Source organism: Carassius carassius, chromosome 35 (assembly GCF_963082965.1).
Source record: "Carassius carassius chromosome 35, fCarCar2.1, whole genome shotgun sequence".
Classification (NCBI taxonomy): Eukaryota; Metazoa; Chordata; class Actinopteri; order Cypriniformes; family Cyprinidae; genus Carassius; species Carassius carassius.
Genome location: NC_081789.1, coordinates 25,569,839 through 25,587,751, shown reverse-complemented (window position 1 = coordinate 25,587,751; position 17,913 = coordinate 25,569,839). Strand labels below are relative to the sequence as shown.

The 17,913-nt window shown below is 39.8% G+C and overlaps 1 protein-coding gene across 5 annotated transcripts in view; it reads left to right on the top strand.

Annotated features, from left to right (window-relative positions):
* The window catches only part of si:ch73-103b11.2 (myosin phosphatase Rho-interacting protein), a 42,795-nt gene extending 25,563 nt beyond the window's left edge, over window positions 1-17,232 (top strand). Inside the window, exons 14-26 of one of the 5 annotated variants that reach the window (XM_059525172.1) lie at window positions 1,236-1,345; window positions 2,990-3,028; window positions 4,557-5,292; window positions 5,455-5,571; window positions 6,338-10,027; window positions 10,944-11,091; window positions 11,389-11,494; window positions 11,637-11,796; window positions 12,505-12,612; window positions 12,693-12,779; window positions 12,857-13,022; window positions 13,486-13,562; window positions 16,017-17,232. In XM_059525172.1, the coding sequence (XP_059381155.1) occupies window positions 1,236-1,345; window positions 2,990-3,028; window positions 4,557-5,292; window positions 5,455-5,571; window positions 6,338-10,027; window positions 10,944-11,091; window positions 11,389-11,494; window positions 11,637-11,796; window positions 12,505-12,612; window positions 12,693-12,779; window positions 12,857-13,022; window positions 13,486-13,562; window positions 16,017-16,088 (5,616 nt within the window). In that variant the 3' untranslated portion in view covers window positions 16,089-17,232. Of the gene's footprint in view, window positions 1-1,235; window positions 1,346-2,989; window positions 3,029-4,556; window positions 5,293-5,454; window positions 5,589-6,337; window positions 10,028-10,943; window positions 11,092-11,388; window positions 11,495-11,636; window positions 11,797-12,504; window positions 12,613-12,692; window positions 12,780-12,856; window positions 13,023-13,485; window positions 13,563-16,016 lie in introns of all 5 variants that reach the window. The other 4 variants (XM_059525173.1, XM_059525175.1, XM_059525174.1 and 1 more) reach the window with 4 other exon arrangements.
* Window positions 17,233-17,913: the final 681 nt, after the last annotated feature.

Here is a 17,913-nt window from a genome sequence, read left to right as displayed (position 1 = left end):
TAAAAATTAAATTCTTTTTTCAGATTGTGATCACTTATTACCATTTTAATTAATGGGTTTATTTCAAACAACAATTTTACTATAAAATTCATACATGGCATTAGTGGATTATAATTGCAAATAAGACATTTGACTCTATATTTCATCTGGTCAATGCAAAAAAAAACATACATTAACTTAGAATCCCAGGTCATGTCTAGAGACCACAATATCACATGGATGCTTGGATATGGGCCACTTTGCAATCACCCATAATGCCCTAACAGTGCACTGAAAAACATTCAGGACACCTTAACATCCTGGCATCAAATCTTGTACAGGCAAGCACCACTTAGACTTCAAAAGAAGTACAAATATAATGCAGTAGTTTACATTTACAAATGCTTGGTTTGCATGCTCCTGTATTTTATTAATAAAACTGTTGAGATGTACTTGATTGCTGTGTTGCGAATAACTGTAGATTCCCCGGTGCTGTTTTTAAAGTTATTTTAGAGATGTCAGAAATAGCAGAAAGCTTTGGCCGTCTCTGTACAGACGAACAGCGGGGCATCAGTGTCAAGAAATGAATAACAACTGTAAATATAACTTCAGCCTACTATCTTTATGCCTTGGATACAGAATGCTAAACTCACGTCTGAAACTCCTGTACCTCGTCTGATCTTAGTTTTCACTTGAGCTATGTATCAGTTTTATTCATGTATGCGATTGGACCGTTTCTTGTGGAATAATATTGTTTCTGAATAAAAGATGTGATGCCTGTGACACGCTTTTGTTGATTTCTTTTGTGATTTACAGTGTCCCACAGTCGCAGCATGTAGAAATATCAAAGAATAGTGACTTCTAGGCCTGTAAAAATATTTACAATTATTACAAATCTGATTTCCTTTAATTAATAGCATTTTTATGCTCTGACAATTTATTATATATGTGTTTACATTATATTTCTTTGCATCTAAAATATTTAGAGCTTATTTAGTCACAAAATCTTTTAGGAATTGTTGGTTGTTTGCAAGCTATTAAAAATATAGTACAACATGTTTCAATTATTATTATCATTATTATTTTTTAAATAATCCTTGTCCAATCATGCCTGGAAAAGTCAGTTATAGAAACTCATTGGTCAAAACATGGATTTATAGTTGTATTGTAATTGAACAGCAATATCAGAAATGTTTGTTTAACTGTCATGTATTTGTTAACTGATCTGATCTTTCATGTGCTCGCCTTCCTCTCAGAGTAAGGAAGGGGCATTCACGCTGTCTGCTATGACTTCTGGGATACGTCGGAACTGGATTCAGGCCATTCTGAAGAACATGCGGCCTACTGTCGCTCCTGATGTCACACGGTGAGCTTCTACATCATGTTTAGTGTGAAAAAACAAAGGAGAGAACATCAAACATTTATACAGTAAACTTGCCTCTGTATTAATTAGACTATTCTATAATATATTCAAGTTAAGTCTGACATTTCTGCACCTCTATTGGCAACAATTGTTTTTTTCAATCTATTCGACTGGCATAACAACAACACTGGCTCCACTAATGCTGTGGGTTAGGACTTGGACTACTTTTTTGTCTGTCCAAATTCAAACCAGTTCGGTTTATTGCGGCTAGTTGTAGAGAAATTACAAATTTAACCTTTAAAGATCCACAACTGTACATAAACAGTACATACTTACCATTTACATACATACTAGGGCTGCACGATATTGGGAAAAAATGACATTGCGATATTTTATTTTTCTGCGATATATATTGCGATATTTTTTCTTACAAACAAAAATGGGGTGAGCACACTTACATTCTCATTTTAAATGATTTAAACATCGACACCATCGTGTCAATTGATTAATCTGCGGGAGGGAGAAAGCAAGACAGCGCTCGTGTTGTTTGAAAACGGCTCGCTCTCTCTCGGTCTCTCTCTCGGTCTCTCTCTCTCTCTCTCTCTCAATTCATATTGCTTTATTGGCATGACATACAAAGGTACATATTGCCAAAGCATTGTACATAGCAGAATAGAAACAAACAAAAAAAAAATACATATATATTCATGAGAAAAAAAAATTACATAGAAAAAAATCCATATACATTTCTATAAACATTGATGGTACTTCTAATGTACTCTCTGTCTGTCTCTCTCGCGCGCGCTCTCTCTGTCTCTCCCTGTCTCTCCCTGTCTCTCTCGCGCGCGCGCTCTCTCTCCCTGTCTCTCAGGCGCGCGCGCTCTCTCTCTCTGTCTCTCTCGCGCGCGCGCTCTCTCTCTCCCTGTCTCTCAGGCGCGCGCGCTCTCTCTCCCTGTCTTTCAGGCGCGCGCGTTCTCTCTCTCTGTCTCTCTCTCGCGCGCGCGCTCTCTCTCTCTGTCTCTCTCGCGCGCGCGTGCTCTCTCTCCCTGTCTCTCGCACGCGCGCTCTCTCTCTCTCTCCCTGTCTCTCAGGCGCGCGCTCTCTCTCTCTCTCTCTCTCTCTCTGTCTCTCTCGGCTCTCTCTCTCTCTGTCTCTCTCGCGCTCTCTCTCTCTCTCTCTCTCTCTCTCTCGCGCGCGCGCGCTCTCTCTGTCTCTCTCGCGCTCCCTCTCTCTCTGCCCTGTTAAACTTGCATGTGGTTTTCAGTCCTGTCAATTATAAACTTTCACTCTATGATGGTTAAGCTGTGCAATTAATCCGCGAATCACATTCGTCAAGGGCCGGGGAGCAGCTGGCCCGTACAGTTAATGAATAACTGATCAACCATGACAGCCTACATCGCACATCCTGCGATGTGACTATCGTGAATTCGTACATCGCGATATCGATGCTTAAACGACACATCGTGCAGCCCTAATACATACCAAGCATTTGAGCGCATGTCAACTTTCATATTTCCTCTTGAGTTTTTTTGTCTCCTAAATGGTTCCTCAAACTCCACAATTTTTTTTGTTATTATTTCTCTTTTCTTCTGTTCCTAACTTACATGTATAATTTCTTTCCTCTTGTTTTGCCTGCTTCGGCTACAGGAAAAATGTGTCTCTGAAACTTTCGGTTCTTATGCCAAGGTTGGCATTTCCAGTTCTTATTCTAACCTGTGTGTGTGTGTGTGTGTGTGTGTGTGCTCTTGTTTTTGTGACATATCAGGACACAACTCTGTATAATGTCATGGGTATGACACAGGTATTACAAGGAGAGGGTGACTTATGAGGACATAACCCATGTCCCCATTTTTCAAAACGTTTATAAATCATACAGAATGAGTTTTTTTGAGAAAGTAAAAATGCAAAAAAAAAGTTTCCTGTGAGGGTTAGGGTTAGGTGTAGGGTTGGTGTAGGGCCATATAATATACAGTTTCTACAGTATAAAAACCATTACGCCTATGGGATGTTCCCACTTTTCACAAAAACAAACGTGTGTATGTGTGTTTGCTGTCATGTCTGAGCTGAATGTAGCAATTTGCTTTTATGATGTTCTGGCTTCTGTCTGCTATGTCAAAAATTCCTGTTCCCATTTGGCTGTGTTGTCTGCTCTGTTTATAATGGAGCTTTTAATTTAGCATGTTAATTAAGTATTTTTAATGGTGTTTTTACAATTATGGCGATAAATCGAGTAGAAGAGCCTTTGCAATGTATGCTTGGTTATTTTGGAGTTGTTACACCACCACTTTGTGTGTTTGGCCAGTGTATTTACAATATTGTTGTTGATGTTTTGTTTTGGGCTTTTAAAATTTTTGAGACCGTTTTTACAGAATTTAATTTATTCAATGCATTTAACACATTTGCCTTATTTGACTTCCCAGCTGATTCACACCACTTGCTAACCAAATGCGAGACGATTAAGTCATATGTGTGAAATCCTGTGTGAACGAATGGACATTTTGTCAGCTTCACACTAGATAGACCTAAATTAAACCTCTTAATTGTGGACATTTAACAAAAACTAACAAAGCTAAAGTCATTTGTCAAAGTTGTCAGTCATGTATTATTGGATGATACTTTTTGTTTTTGGCCAAAAAGAAATAAAAAATCATCCAGTAATAAAATCATCCAATTGAAAAACAAGGCGAATTTTGTTGTAAGATTTTCCTTAAATGAAAGAGTAGCTAGTTAAGTTAGGCTGGTACAATACATTTTGATGTTCACGACTCACCAGTGTCTCTCCATCTATTGTGAAATTACACCAGCTGCTTCTTTGAAGGAGATGAAAAATAGCATTGCATCAGTGCCCATTTTTAGATTGCACCCTGCAGCTCAGGCACACATGAGTGTTTACCGACATGTTTGACAGTAGTTGAATGCCATGCAGTGACCAGATGGTTTTCCTCACCCTACTACCCATTAATCAAACCATTCTGTCTTCAGCGGTTTGGGTATGTGTTTTTCGACAGCTGTTGCACATATCTTCACAACACATCTTGCTACAGTTATGTCCACAATTAAGGAATAATTCAGATTTCCCCACAATGCCATACGCCACAATGCCACATGCCACATAAAACACACATTTAAGAAGTAGCTGTGATGCTCGCCTTAGCAAACACCACTAGTAATTCAGATACTTAGTGTATTGATTCAGTATCTTCTTGCCTCACAGTTCCCTTCCAGAAGAGCGAACCAGATCAAATGTGGAGCAAAACTACATCCAGCCACCTTCTAACTCTTCACAACTCTCTAACAGCTCTGTAGTTGAAGCTAAAAAGTCGCACGAGGACATCACAGACTCTGCGCCTACTTCTGATCACCGTAAGAGCAGGGTAAACAAGCGCGAGGGACGGTCTAAAACCTTCGACTGGTCTGAGTTCCGCCCAGGACAGGAAAACGAGAGCGGACCACCCTCAATAAAGAGGGCAGACACTTCAGTCATTATCTCATCTTCCTCTTCCTCCACCTCCTCTGGTGACTCCTCTCCCATCTCTAGCACCTCCTCTCATCAGACGTCTTCCTCGATTACTACCACCAGCCATACTGATAAGTTGCCACAGCAAGATGGAGAAGCCGTGCAGGAATATATGCACCGCAATCAGACGACACCTACAGCAGACACAGTCAATGCAACAACGATGGCAGAGCCCCCATCAAAGCTCCCCCATAAAGTACCACAGGAACAGGTGAGAATGGATGTAGACCATGCCAGAGTCGCACAGGAGGTTGACAGTCAAAGCACGGCCCGCAGAAACTCTGATGTCCAAGTGGAAATTGAGCAGAGGTGGCATCAGGTAGAAACAACACCCCTCAGAGAGGAAAAGCAGGTACCGATCACTGGCAGCTCAAATGTACCTGTTGGAGAAAGAGCCCTTCCGCAAGAGCTGACCACTGCACTGGAAAAAGAGGTAAGAAACATCAGAATTTCTTTCTTTCCTCATTTTCCATCTCAAAATGTTGATGAGTATGTGCAGATACAGACTTCTTAGATTTCTCTTGATTCATTCATTCAGGTCAGTTCTGACCACTAAATAATTTCAGATCTTTTTGCCTTCCTCTGATGTCCACAGTTAGGTCAGGCACAAAGGGAGCTGGCGAGACTCCAGCAGCAGAACAGCATCTTACAAGAGAAACTTCAGGATGCCCGTGGAAGAGAACAGAGTGCCAGGGAAGGATACGTACTCCAGGTACCCAAACAGATCAACTGGACCGTGTCAGAAAATAAACAAAAATCAAAATCTTCTGTAGTGTTTGAGTTTGTATCTCTTGCTTTTTTATTTCAAAACTGATATAATTTTTGGGGTGTTAATGAAACTGCATGAGTGCTACTTACTGAACTGCAATGTCTTTCTCTCCCTGGGCTCTGACTGGGTTTTGGTTAAAATTCTTGTAACCAAACCACAAGTTTGCTGAAGATAACGACATCTGACAAGCTTTCAGCTGTGCTTTTCTACTTTTTGTTTGGCTTTGTATCGTCTTCAACTCTTGTCATTCTCTTCTTTGCATAATTTGCATGGTGGTACCATTCTTCTGTTTTTCATTTTTCTTTAGTTGCTGTATAATAATCTGGTTTAGTGTTATTCCATTAGTTTCGTCTTCCTTCTCTTGTTCCCTCTTGTATTTTTTTTTTCTGTACAGCTCCATTTGTGTTATCCATCAACACAAGGTGCATTTCATAGTTGCATTCCATAGTTCCTCTTTAGATTACTTATTTTCCTTTTTAATTGTTTTGTTCACATTTTTCCCTCATTTTTGAGCACCATTCTCTCCATCTTTGATGTCATCCTGAAAAAGCACAGTGGAAAGCTTGAGTAAGTATGTAACTTCAGAAATTTAACTCCAAATGTTCCCGGGTTCCCAGCCACAGCCCAGAAGATGTTGAGCATCATGCCTGTGGCCATAAAAAAGAAGACTTCATGTTACTAATTGCACTTTGCTCTTAATCTCTTAAAGAGTGACACGACTACAAAGCCTTCGCCTGATGCTGTGTGTACCGCGGTTCACCGAGCACCATGGCAGCGACTCAGCAAGCTGAACCAGGATTTAAAGTCCGAGTTGGAGTCCCAGCGATGGAAGCAGGATAAGGCCAATCAACAAGTTAGCAGCTTGCGGCGTAGCTACAGCGAAGCGAAAGATATAATAGGACACCATGAGGCAGAGATCGAGGCCTTGGAGGATAAGCTAACGGCTGCCATGGCAGATATTGTAGCGAGTGAGCAGGCTGTGGCACGAATGCGTAGCGAGCTAAAAATCGAGCGGGTTCGATGTCAGGAACGTGAGGAAGAATGTGTCCGCAATGAGACGACGTTACGGTCGCAGCTGCGAGAGAGCGAGGAACGTCTTCGGCAAGTCGAGGCAAGTTTGTTAGAGAAGAGCCAGGAACTGAGACAGCTCGAGCAGAAGCAAGCTTTGCAGAGGGACCAACACAAAGAGGTGCAGAGACTACAAGAGAGACTCGCTGAGGCCACCGGACGTCTGATTTCCATGGAGGAAGCTCAAAATATGAGAGAGGAGCGGGAGAGGAAAGACCAGCGGAGCCTGGAGGAGAAACACGAGCGGGAGCGGCAGGGACTGACCCGGAGATTGGCGGAATCCGAAGAAATTAGGCGTGAAATAGAAGAGCAACTGCAAGAGGCTCAGGAACAAGTGGAGGCATTGCTGAGAGGGAGCGGTGGGATGGAAACTGTGGGACTCAGGGAGGAAGTTCATCGTCTTCAGCAGGAGTTGGAGGCGCAGACGGATATGGTGGAAATGCTGCGAGAGAGCGTGAGGAGGCTGGAGGAGGAACGTGACCAGCTTACGTGCCGCTGTCAGGAACTCCTCAATCAGATCGCAGAGGCCGACCGAGAAGTAGGAAAGCAACAGGCATGTTTAACGACGGTGGAAACAGACTATCACTCTCTTGAGAGCTCGTATGAGCGTGTCTCAGAAGAATTTGCTAGGATAAGTCATGTGCTACGAGAGAAGGAAGAGGAAGTGAAGCAGACAAAGGAAATGTACGAGCAGCTAATCAGGCAGAAGGAGCAGGACTTGAGCGAGGCCCTCATTAAGATGGCTGCCTTAGGCAGTAGTCTAGAAGAAACAGAACTTTGCTTGCAGCAAAAAGAGGAACTTCTTTCCAAAATGAAGTGTGACTATCCAGGACTGGCAGAGTCCCGTAAAGCGGAACAGGAACTTCAGGCAAAACTGGTGGTTGCAGAGGATCGGATTGCTGAGCTGGAGGAACACCTCAACGCCCTGCGGCTCGGTCATGCAGATCTCCGGATGCGACGTTGTCGCTCGCAGGAAGACCTGCTTGATGGTTTGAAAGAGATGCAACATGATGTTTCCTCATCATCAAGCACCTCCCAACTCCTGCTTGCAAGAAGCAGATCTGAGACGGAAATGTCCTTGGTAAAACGCAAGAGGATTCGCTTTTCTACCATTCAGTGCCAATCCTATCACCGGTCCCAGGGAGTAGACAAGTTCCAGACAGAAAATACATCTTTGGATCTGACACAAGATCTGAGCCTAGACCACATGCATGACCTGAGCCTGTCCCAAGATATCAGTGTAGTCAGTGACAGTTCATTCCAGCAGTGTAGAGATCCAGAGAAGTTCCTCTCCATTATACATGCTCTGGAAACCAAGCTATTGGCCACAGAGGAGAAGCTCAGGCACCTCACAGAGAAGATACGGGACCAGCCAGATCTTTCAGTGATGCAGGAACACCTGAGCACCAGAGCAACCATGGAGGACTACACAACTAAAACCTGTGATGAATTATCAATGGGTGAACCCAGTCAGAAATTCCTCAACAAGACTTTTGACGAGCAGGACAGTGAGGAATATGAGAGGGCATTGGCACTAGTAGAGTCATGCACAGAAAGAGTCAGAGAAATTCTCAGCAATCAGAAAGATACCAGTTCTGATGAATCTCTCATTTGTACCCTTGCAGAAGTAGAGAAACGTCTGGTTTGTGCCACCATGTACATGAGGAAGGGCAGCACATTGTATGAGTCGTGCCAGATCTTTGATGCACCAGATATGCAATCAATGCAGGAAGGTATAAAGCGGTTTGCCAGAACATTAACATTCGAAGCTGAGGTTCTGGAGAAGATGGGGTTCTCTCTGCAAGACCTGAACTCTGATATTATGTCGGCCCTGAACTCCATTCACAAGGATACTGAAAACATCAAGAAGACCTGCAATGGCTGTCTCTCAGTTGTTTATGCTGATGTACTCACAAGAAAACTTATGCTGGAGACCATGTTCTTGGAAGAGATGGACAAGCTTGAGACGAGTAAACTATCAAATAGTGCTTTTTCACAGGATGTCATCAAGAACGTCTGCATTAGTGCTGAGCTTGCCTATTCACTTCAGAATCTGACAATGAACTTTCAGGAAAAATTTGATGAGCTTCAAAAGGACTTGCTCCAGGCGAACAAGACTTTGAAACAAAGGGACATGGCTCTGAAAGATGCTGTTAGTGCATCCGAATGCGCTTACATTGAGAGTATGACCCAAAGTGATTCTGATCATCTTGGTGACATCGCCCCTCCTGAACTTGTCCCCTATATGGAGCAGATTGAGATTGAGGAAGCTCAGAGTTTAGCGGCAGAGATTGTCTGCAGACATTTAGCAGGCGGCATGTTATCCCATGCTGCAGAATCAGAATCGCATCTGCAAACAAGCTGGGAAAATCTGATCGCTGAGCTCAAAAAGCAAGCGAAAGCCCTCCGCGGTCTCTCTCAGGAAATTGAGAGGATCTGTGAGGAAGGAGAAAAAAATTCACTTTCTGGACTTGCGGATGCCATCCAGATGAGCTCGTGGCGCGATGACTCTAGCGCTGCTTGCATGCGAGAAGCTTTGATGCAGGCGCAGGTTGCATATGTTGCTTGCAGGTTGCGAGCAGGTCACACGAGGGAACTTTCTCTCTGCCAGGAGACTAGCCGCAACATGGCAACGCTCGTCCAGGAACATGCTGACAGTGTTGCAGCCATCCAAAAGCACTACCAGAGCTGCTTGGAGAAAGAACATCTTAGCTTCACTGGCACTATCAGTTCCTTGCAGGAGGAGAACGACATGCTTCGAGAAGAACTATCCTATAAGCTCAGGGAGCTCCAGGAGCAACGGCAGAATTTAACCCAGCTGGAAGAGGCGTTTCATAAGGAGAAAGAAGAGCTCAAGAGCAGGCAAGCAGATGAGAGGGAAAGGGCCGAGCAGATAACTAGAGAGCTCGAACTAATAGAGAGTGCTGCCAATAGCCAACACAGGCTGGAGACCCTGCTGCTAGAAATGGAAGATGCTGAGTTGAGGCACAAGGAGCAAATCCGAAAACTTGAGCAGGAATTTCAGAGTAAGGTCCAGGAACTCGAACACGCCAACAGAGAGGAGCTCCACAAGCTACAAGAATGCTACAGCCAGACCGTCTGCTCGCTAGAGGAGAGAAGCGAACAAGTGGAGAATAAAGATGAGGCTGACTCTTGTCCCATGGAGGAAGGGGATGGAACTGATCAGGTAACGTGCAGGGAGTCACTCCTCCGAATCCGGGAGCTTGAAATGCAGTTGAGCAGCATGAGGGAGGAACTAGATCAGAAACCACTGGATGGAGATCTGACCAGCCTGAAGGAGAAATACCAGCGAGACTTGGACAGCCTCAAGGTTTAACCTTTCACTTTTCAAATTGAATGTCACACCCATTCACCACCTTAGCGCCATGTTTGTAGGACCCTCAGTAGCTTGTTACTGTTAGATTGGGTTGCAGTGGTTTTAGCGGAGTATTTCTCATTGTATTTGTTTATACAATTTTCAGAAACAGTACACATTTCAAATTATAAATCTACACTATTATTTATTATATCCATCAAGTGGGTTATGCTTCTTGAAATTTTATTTAAAAAAATAAAGCTAAGATTACCACTGCAACCTAGTAGCCTCATAACCATTATGCTTTCCCCTTTTTCCTATGCTTTGGTACACATTAGCAGCACTGGGAGTCTTGAGCACACATGACAAATGTACAAATGATTACAGACAAAACTATCATAAATAACTTTACTATGCTTGCTGAGGACTTCCTCTGTTCAAAAACACCTTTAGCATTGTGTTGGTGTGTGTTTGAATACATGAATGATGCTCTCTAGTTAACCCTGTCGATGAGGCTGCTTTCCTTAAACTACTCTGTGCTTACTTTCATCTCTCATCTCATTAAATAAATGTTTAAATATGTGAACACCGTAGTTGGCGTAGCTTTCTAAAGAGCCGGGCTGAGTAGACATTGGTTTTCTGAATTTGTAAAATTTGACAATATTGATTAAAATAATTTAACTTCTACATTTTCAGTGAATGAATAAACCGATTCCAAAATGTATTATTAAAAGTGTGAAAATATTGGCTTCACTGAGTGAATCATACACTTTGTCCACCACCATCGATGTAATGAACTGAATCTGAATCCAAATCGAATCGATTCAGGGAATCAATTGCAGATATCCAGCCCTAGTACAGAGCCTGCTTAGAGTTGAGATGGTTTGGTGTTTGTATGCATATGTGATCTGATGTTTTATGTGGAATGCAGGCGACTTGCGAGCGTGGTTTTGCAGCGATGGAGGAGACGCATCAGAAGGTGATCGAGGACATCCAAAGGCAGCATCAGCGAGAAATCAGGAAACTTCTGGAGGAGAAAGAAAGACTGCTGGAGGAGGAAACAAACGCCACTATTGCTGGTAATGAATGCATCACCCTATACACCAAAAGGGGAAGTCGTGGCCTAATGGTTAGAGATTCGGACTCATAATCCAAAGGCTGTGAGTTCGAGTCTCAGGCCGGCAGGAATTGTAGGTGGGGGAATGAAAGTACAAATATAAAAGTGAATTACTTTTGGCTTTTTTGTCATTGCAAATTGATGTCAGTGTGAATGCTAATTGAAGAGTGTAAAGTTTAATGCAGTATTATATCTAGCTTTATAATGAATGTTTAATGTCATGGAATTGAAGCATCACAGTAGGTTGTTTTGTGCACAGCGATTGAGGCCATGAAAAATGCTCATCGCGAGGAACTGGAGAAAACGCAGCGGTCGCAGATGACCGGAGTGAGCACAGACATTCAGGAGCTGCACAGACAGTACGAGTAAGATGCTAAACATCACTTTATCTGGACAAAACATTCACTAGTCACTAGTGATCTGCTTTTATTCACTGATGCCTTTTACCAAGCGAGTGGTCATGCAGAAGTTCTGCTGTGTTTTTTTGTTTACATTTCGTCCTTGTAGAGAGGAGTTGCAGTCTTACCATCGTGAACTGGAGGTTTTGTCTGAGCAGTATTCTCAGAAGTGTTTAGAAAACGCACATTTGGCTCAAGGGCTGGAAGCTGAGAGACAGGCACTGGGACAGTGCCAGCGAGAGAACCAGAAACTGCATATACACAACCAGGTCAACATGAACTTTAAGAACATTTCTCCATGAGCTTTCTTAGAGGAACAGCTTGAAATAGAAAATAAAACGTCTTATAATAATTGACAAGTCTATAGAAATACAATTTTCTTTAGGGTTTGAAAATTAAGGCTAGACACCGAATAAGAAAAAAAACAATAGATATCACCATACTTCCCCAGTAGACTGATTACATTAATAATTGCAAACATTTTTGTTGTGTAATGTTATCATTAAAATATGCAAATAAAGCATTGTGCAAAATCTTTCATTTTGATGACATTAGGGTCAAAGATTGTTACAGAGAGGATTTTCGGAGGATCTCTTTGAAATATTCCATTAAACAGAAAAACCTAATCAGCAGCCAGAATAAAACACATTTAAACCATTTTTAGGAATAAAATATATAGCCAAATTATATATCAACAAACCCCTTCAGTAGAAACCTGTAAAATTTGGTGTATGCAAGTGCTGCTGAAGCAAATGGCCTTTATGTATGCATTGTAATTGAAATCTACAGATGCGAAAATAAAGTGCGATTAAATAAACTCTTAAATGTGGTTTTTGGATGTTTTCTGAAAACAACACGTTACAAAAAGCCAAAATTTCAAAAATGACCAGTGCATGAAAAATAATCTTGCCTTAGGAATGATAGAAGCTAATAAATTTTCCCACCATCATATAAACTTGCATGGTTTATGTTTAAAGGAACTAAATCATCGTCTGAATGAAGAGATCACCAGAATGCACTCATGCATCAGTGAAGACAAATCGACTTCCTCTCTGACACAAGGCAAAGACATCTATGAACTGGAGGTACATCACCCATTCTGTCATCAAAAATTTAGATCATATAATGTCATCATGCACACCATCTAAACATTGTTTTGCTGCAGGTTTTGCTGCGAGTGAAGGAGTCAGAGATCCAGTACCTCAAACAGGAAATAAACTCTCTCAAAGACGAGCTGCAGTCGGCACTTCGAGTAATATACACGCACACTTACACGCTCTGTGCATGTGTTTCTCTTTAAGTGCTCAGTGTCATTCACATGTGTTTCAGGATAAGAAGTATGCTTCGGATAAGTACAAGGACATTTACACAGAGCTGAGTATCGTCAAAGCTAAAGCGGACTGTGACATTAACAAGCTGAGGGAGAAACTTTTGGCTGCTACAGAAGCTCTTGGGGAATTAGACGCTGAAGGAAGTGGCGTTACTCCCGGATATGGTGAGAGATTTACAGAAATAAATAATGCAAAAATTACAATTCTCTCATTATTTAACCCTCCCCATGTTCTGTGTGACTTTGTTTCTTCCATAGTGCACAAAAGGACAAAAAGGCACAATTATTTAGTGTCTGATGCTGGAGAATTACATTTTACATTTTCAGTTTAATTAAGATTTACAAAGACTGAAATCAAACATTATTATTTTTATTGTCTTATTTTAATATGTAATATACTGTACAATTATAATTGTTTTACAAAAAAAATAAAAATTCAACTAATTTATTTCTTTAAAAAATAAAATAATGTAGATTACATTTGTTAATTGTCCATGTTAATCTTAATCGAGCGTTTTCCGTTATTAGCTAATGCTGATCATTTCATATTTGATCATCTAATTTTTTACAATAAGAGTGTGTACAAAAACTAAATTATAATTTTTTTCTTTATTTGTGTCCTTTGCAGACATTATGAAGTCAAAGAGTAACCCAGATTTCCTGAAGAAAGAGAAATCCAAACAGATACGTGGGGTCAGGTCAAAGGTGAGAGGTCAAAGTTTGTCATAAATATACACTCGTGATTCTATTGATATTCCTCTGTGCATTTATGTAGAAAATGATGTTGCTTGTGTGACTGTTTGATGTTATGCCGTGTATATGAGTGTTTGAGAAAGATATACTTGTGTTTATTAGGGCTGTCAGTCGATTAAAAATAAATCATATTTGAATAAATCATTGAATAAACTACAAAAAAGTCTGTAGTATATTCCGTTTTTTTTGGATTGTTCGTGGCAGACCAAAATCTTGTATGCATGTATTTACTTATTTATTCTTTTATTTTTATGCAAATTTTTTCCTTAGATGATAAATGTAAACAGTACATGCTAGAAAAGGTAAATGCTAGGGAATTTAAAATAGCTGTACTTTTTTAAGTGACAGCCCTGGTATTTTTGTGTGTGGATTACGGAACACTGTATACATTGTGTGTGTGTGTGTGTTGTATCCTCACATGTGTGCGTTGTCCTGTCAGGCAGAGGATGAGGGGTTAGTCGGGTGTAGCTGACCGCTGTGACCCCATCAGGTCCTACAGGTGAAGCAGGTATCGCTCTTGTGAGAGTACGGCTGTGTTTGCGTGGGATATGGAGCTTATTGCACAGCATACAGTAACCCAGAAGCACTGGATGCCACTCACATGCTATGAGTTCAACAATATAGTTTGGAAGCTTTAGCATAAAAAATGCATATTGTTTCAAATACAGTATTATTTTTAAGATGCCAGGCGGTATGAATTGTATACTGTGCAGTATTTAGTCCATTGTGAACACAGCCTTTGAATCCGGCATGAGCCCTACACTCCCTGACAGTTTAACAAATCAGCTGTAACTTAACCTGGTCTGGCTGGTCGACACATAACCAGCACAGATCACATTTATCTGAGTGTTATGTTGGGTTTCTTCTTGTTTTCTGTGTGTGTGTGGTTTGTGTTCTGGTGTTTAAGTAGAAATTAGTTCTATTTAGACGGTAATTGTTTGTGAATTAACAGTTGCATTTACACTGCATTTAAGTTGTTCACATGTGACAAAAATTAACTATATAAAATAAAAACACTGTCTTATTGAGATGTGATCTGACCAGCTCCTGTAAATGCTGAAGTAGCTTGTGTGTAAAACACTTACCGTCTGAATACACTTGGTGTGTCATCGTCCTTTTCTTTGTGGGTTTTTTTGTGAATATATTATACAACTTAAAGGGATATTTAAGGATATTTAATACTTCCAAACTGTACTTGGGACACTCTTAATTAGTTTTAAATGCATTTGGGTGTAGTTTCGGGGTAAACTGTCACTAAATAACATCTTAGAATCCTGCTGAAATATTCTTCATTATTTAAAGACTCGAGGAAATGAAGTGTCATGTGTCCTGTTTAGGTTTTAAAGGAAATGAGACAGATCTAATAATCTAGTCATAATACAGAAACTGGATACCTGTGTGTGTGTGTGTGTGTGTGTGTGTGTGTGTGTGTGTGTGTACAGTGTGTCCATGTGAACGTCTTTTGCTGGTGTCTTGTTGCAAAATGACAGAAACCCAGCCAGTGAATTACAGACATAAAAACAATGGATCTAAAACTGTTTAGAGAAAACCAAGGGAACATAGAAACGGGCTTTGGTTTAAAACTCCCTGAATGTCCCTTTAAGAAATGTGCATGTCCCACAGTGGCACGTTGTGAACCACACAGAAGTGTTTTATGTGTGAAATAGATGATCATGGGAAATCAGAAAAGCTGATTGCAGTGCAGGTCATTTTTAGTGGTTAAGACAGACAAAGTTTTAAGGACACAACACAGCTGGAGTAAATCACGGTTTTGCACAGTAGTTTTGCAATTTAATATAGTCTATTTTATTTTACTTTTTGGATTAATTTGATCTTATTTTTGTTTCAGAACACATCTTTTTGTGCTAGTCTTTTATTTAAAGCAGAGAATATCATTTAACTGGAAATTATGTTGGCCACTGAATTTGAAAACCTAAACAGAAAATCATTTTTGCAGTGTGTAGTTCTGTAACATTACATGCAGTCTATTATTCGTCTATTTGTTTATGTTTATATTTAGCATTTTTAGATTAAATTATTGAATTTTTAGTTATTTATTCATTACAATAAATAAATTTATGCTATTATATACAGCAGAGAATATGTATTTTTTAATAAAGCAGCAAATATAATTGAATTCAAAATTATACTGGCATCAAATTTGGAAATGTTTTTGGAAATTTAAAATAATTATAAAATCATTTTTCAATATCTACCATAACCACCTTTATGGCCTCAGCTAGTAATGATATCAAAGTTGAATTTTGCAAATGAAAGTGCAAATTTTGTGTACAGTGTATTCTGTGTGCAAACTGAAGTCTTAAAAGATTGTTTTTAATTTTCATATTTAATATGGAAAAAAATCATAAAATTCTTTAATCTCAACTTCTTCTCTTTCTTTTTCAGAGTTTGAAGGAGGGGCTGACCGTACAGGAGAGGATGAAGCTATTCGAAACTAAAGACTCCAGAAAGATATAACACACCTCACACACTTTCTTTCTTCCTTTTCTTGTATTCTCGCTCTTTGGATGTCTTTGTTTAGATCTTCTTGGTTGGTAGCTTGCTGATTGTGTTTTAATATTGTTTGTGTGAATTAAGGGAATGACATGTTTCAGTGTTGACACAGACCATTTTTGCCAACCTTCAGCTCCGGTGAACCTTATATGCTTGGTGTTTTTTGTTCTTTAGAAGTCCTGAAGCTGTTCCTCATCATCACAGTAAATATGAACACACTCAGTATTGAACTAGGACACTTACAAGACGTGTGTGTGTGTGTGTGTTTCTCATTTGAGTCTCTTCTGAATGGCTGCTGATGTGTCTTTATAGGGGTGCCCTGGTGACATTTTTATGATTATTCTGAGAGAAGAAGAATTACTGACAGAGAGAGATGTTATTTTGCCAATGATATTGTAAATATGAGTAACGTTGTGTACGTGATAACACTTTTTCAGACTTTCTAGTACTGTAACCTTGAGATGAAATGACGTGGTTTCTATAAGCTGGGTAACGTGAGCGTGTTTGTGGAGTGTTTTTGATCGTCAGAGAGTTGTGCTTCAGTCATTTACTTAAGGAGAACCTAATTGCTGTTTTAAGTGCTTTGTGTGTTGCTTCTGGTTTATTCGGACGTGCAAAATTTAGAGCATCCAAACGTGATCTCTGCTGTGGGTCGTTTTGGCATAAATTCATTCTGCTACTGATAGTGAGCTTATTTCGTCTTGTAATTCGATCTGAACGCGGCACATTTTAATAATTTGGTTATTCCAGCGTTCGTGCTGTTTAATAGTGGCCTTTGCATGAATATGAAGCACTTTGAGTCGTTAATTTCTGTGTTCTGGTTTTGAAACGTGATTCCATATTCCTTCTGCTCCAGATTTCAGAAAGTATTGAACACACAACAAAGAAAACTCACTGTATAATAATATTCGATATTTGCTTTGTAAATAATTGGTTTTAGAGAAGATTCCTTTTATCTTGTTCTCTCGGTCTGCATAGAGGAAAAAAAAAATCTTTATATCTATCTATAAGCGTTATGTCTACACCTAATCTCACCTAAAAATTTATTTTGGTGTGTGTTGAATGTGATACATCTGTTGTAAAAATAAAAATGTTTTTGAATCAAAAATACAGTGTGGTTTTCACTGTTTCAGTATTAATTAACAGAGCTTTGGATAGTTTCCATATACTTGTCTAGATCAGCTTTTGAGTAGAGAAAAGAGAAATGCAAATTCAGATTTTAAAGAAGTAATGTTTGTCCTGGCCAGCAGAGGGCAGTCACGATTCAGTTTTATTTTTTTTTATTTTTTTTGTCTTTTATTTTGTCTCAATCTTTAATTTAGGGGACTTGAGTTTAAATTCTCACCTTTCTTATAAAATGTTGTTTTAATAAACAAAGCAAATTGCAGTTGACTTTGACAGCCAGCGGTAATTATGCAGCTTTTTTTATGAAAAAGAATCTCTGACATTTTGATAATTACATCTTTTGTGAAAATAAAAATCTTGATTTCTGCTGCAAAAATGCCTTAGCATTCTAGAAAAACAATATGTTATCTTTGAACATGCATGATGCATTTGTCTTTTTTAGTTTAAAATCCGCACATGATAATGCATAATTTAAGTGATGGTGAATAGAATATTAGGGGGAAAAAAACACATTCTCAAAATTTTGCATTGCTTGATTTAAGTTGAAAGATCATTTATTTCCCACTAGGAAACTTTATTTTTGATATGCAATGATCTTTCACAACCCATATAACCTGTTTGTGAAGAAATATGAATAGAGAAAATCTTAAATAATCTTCAAATT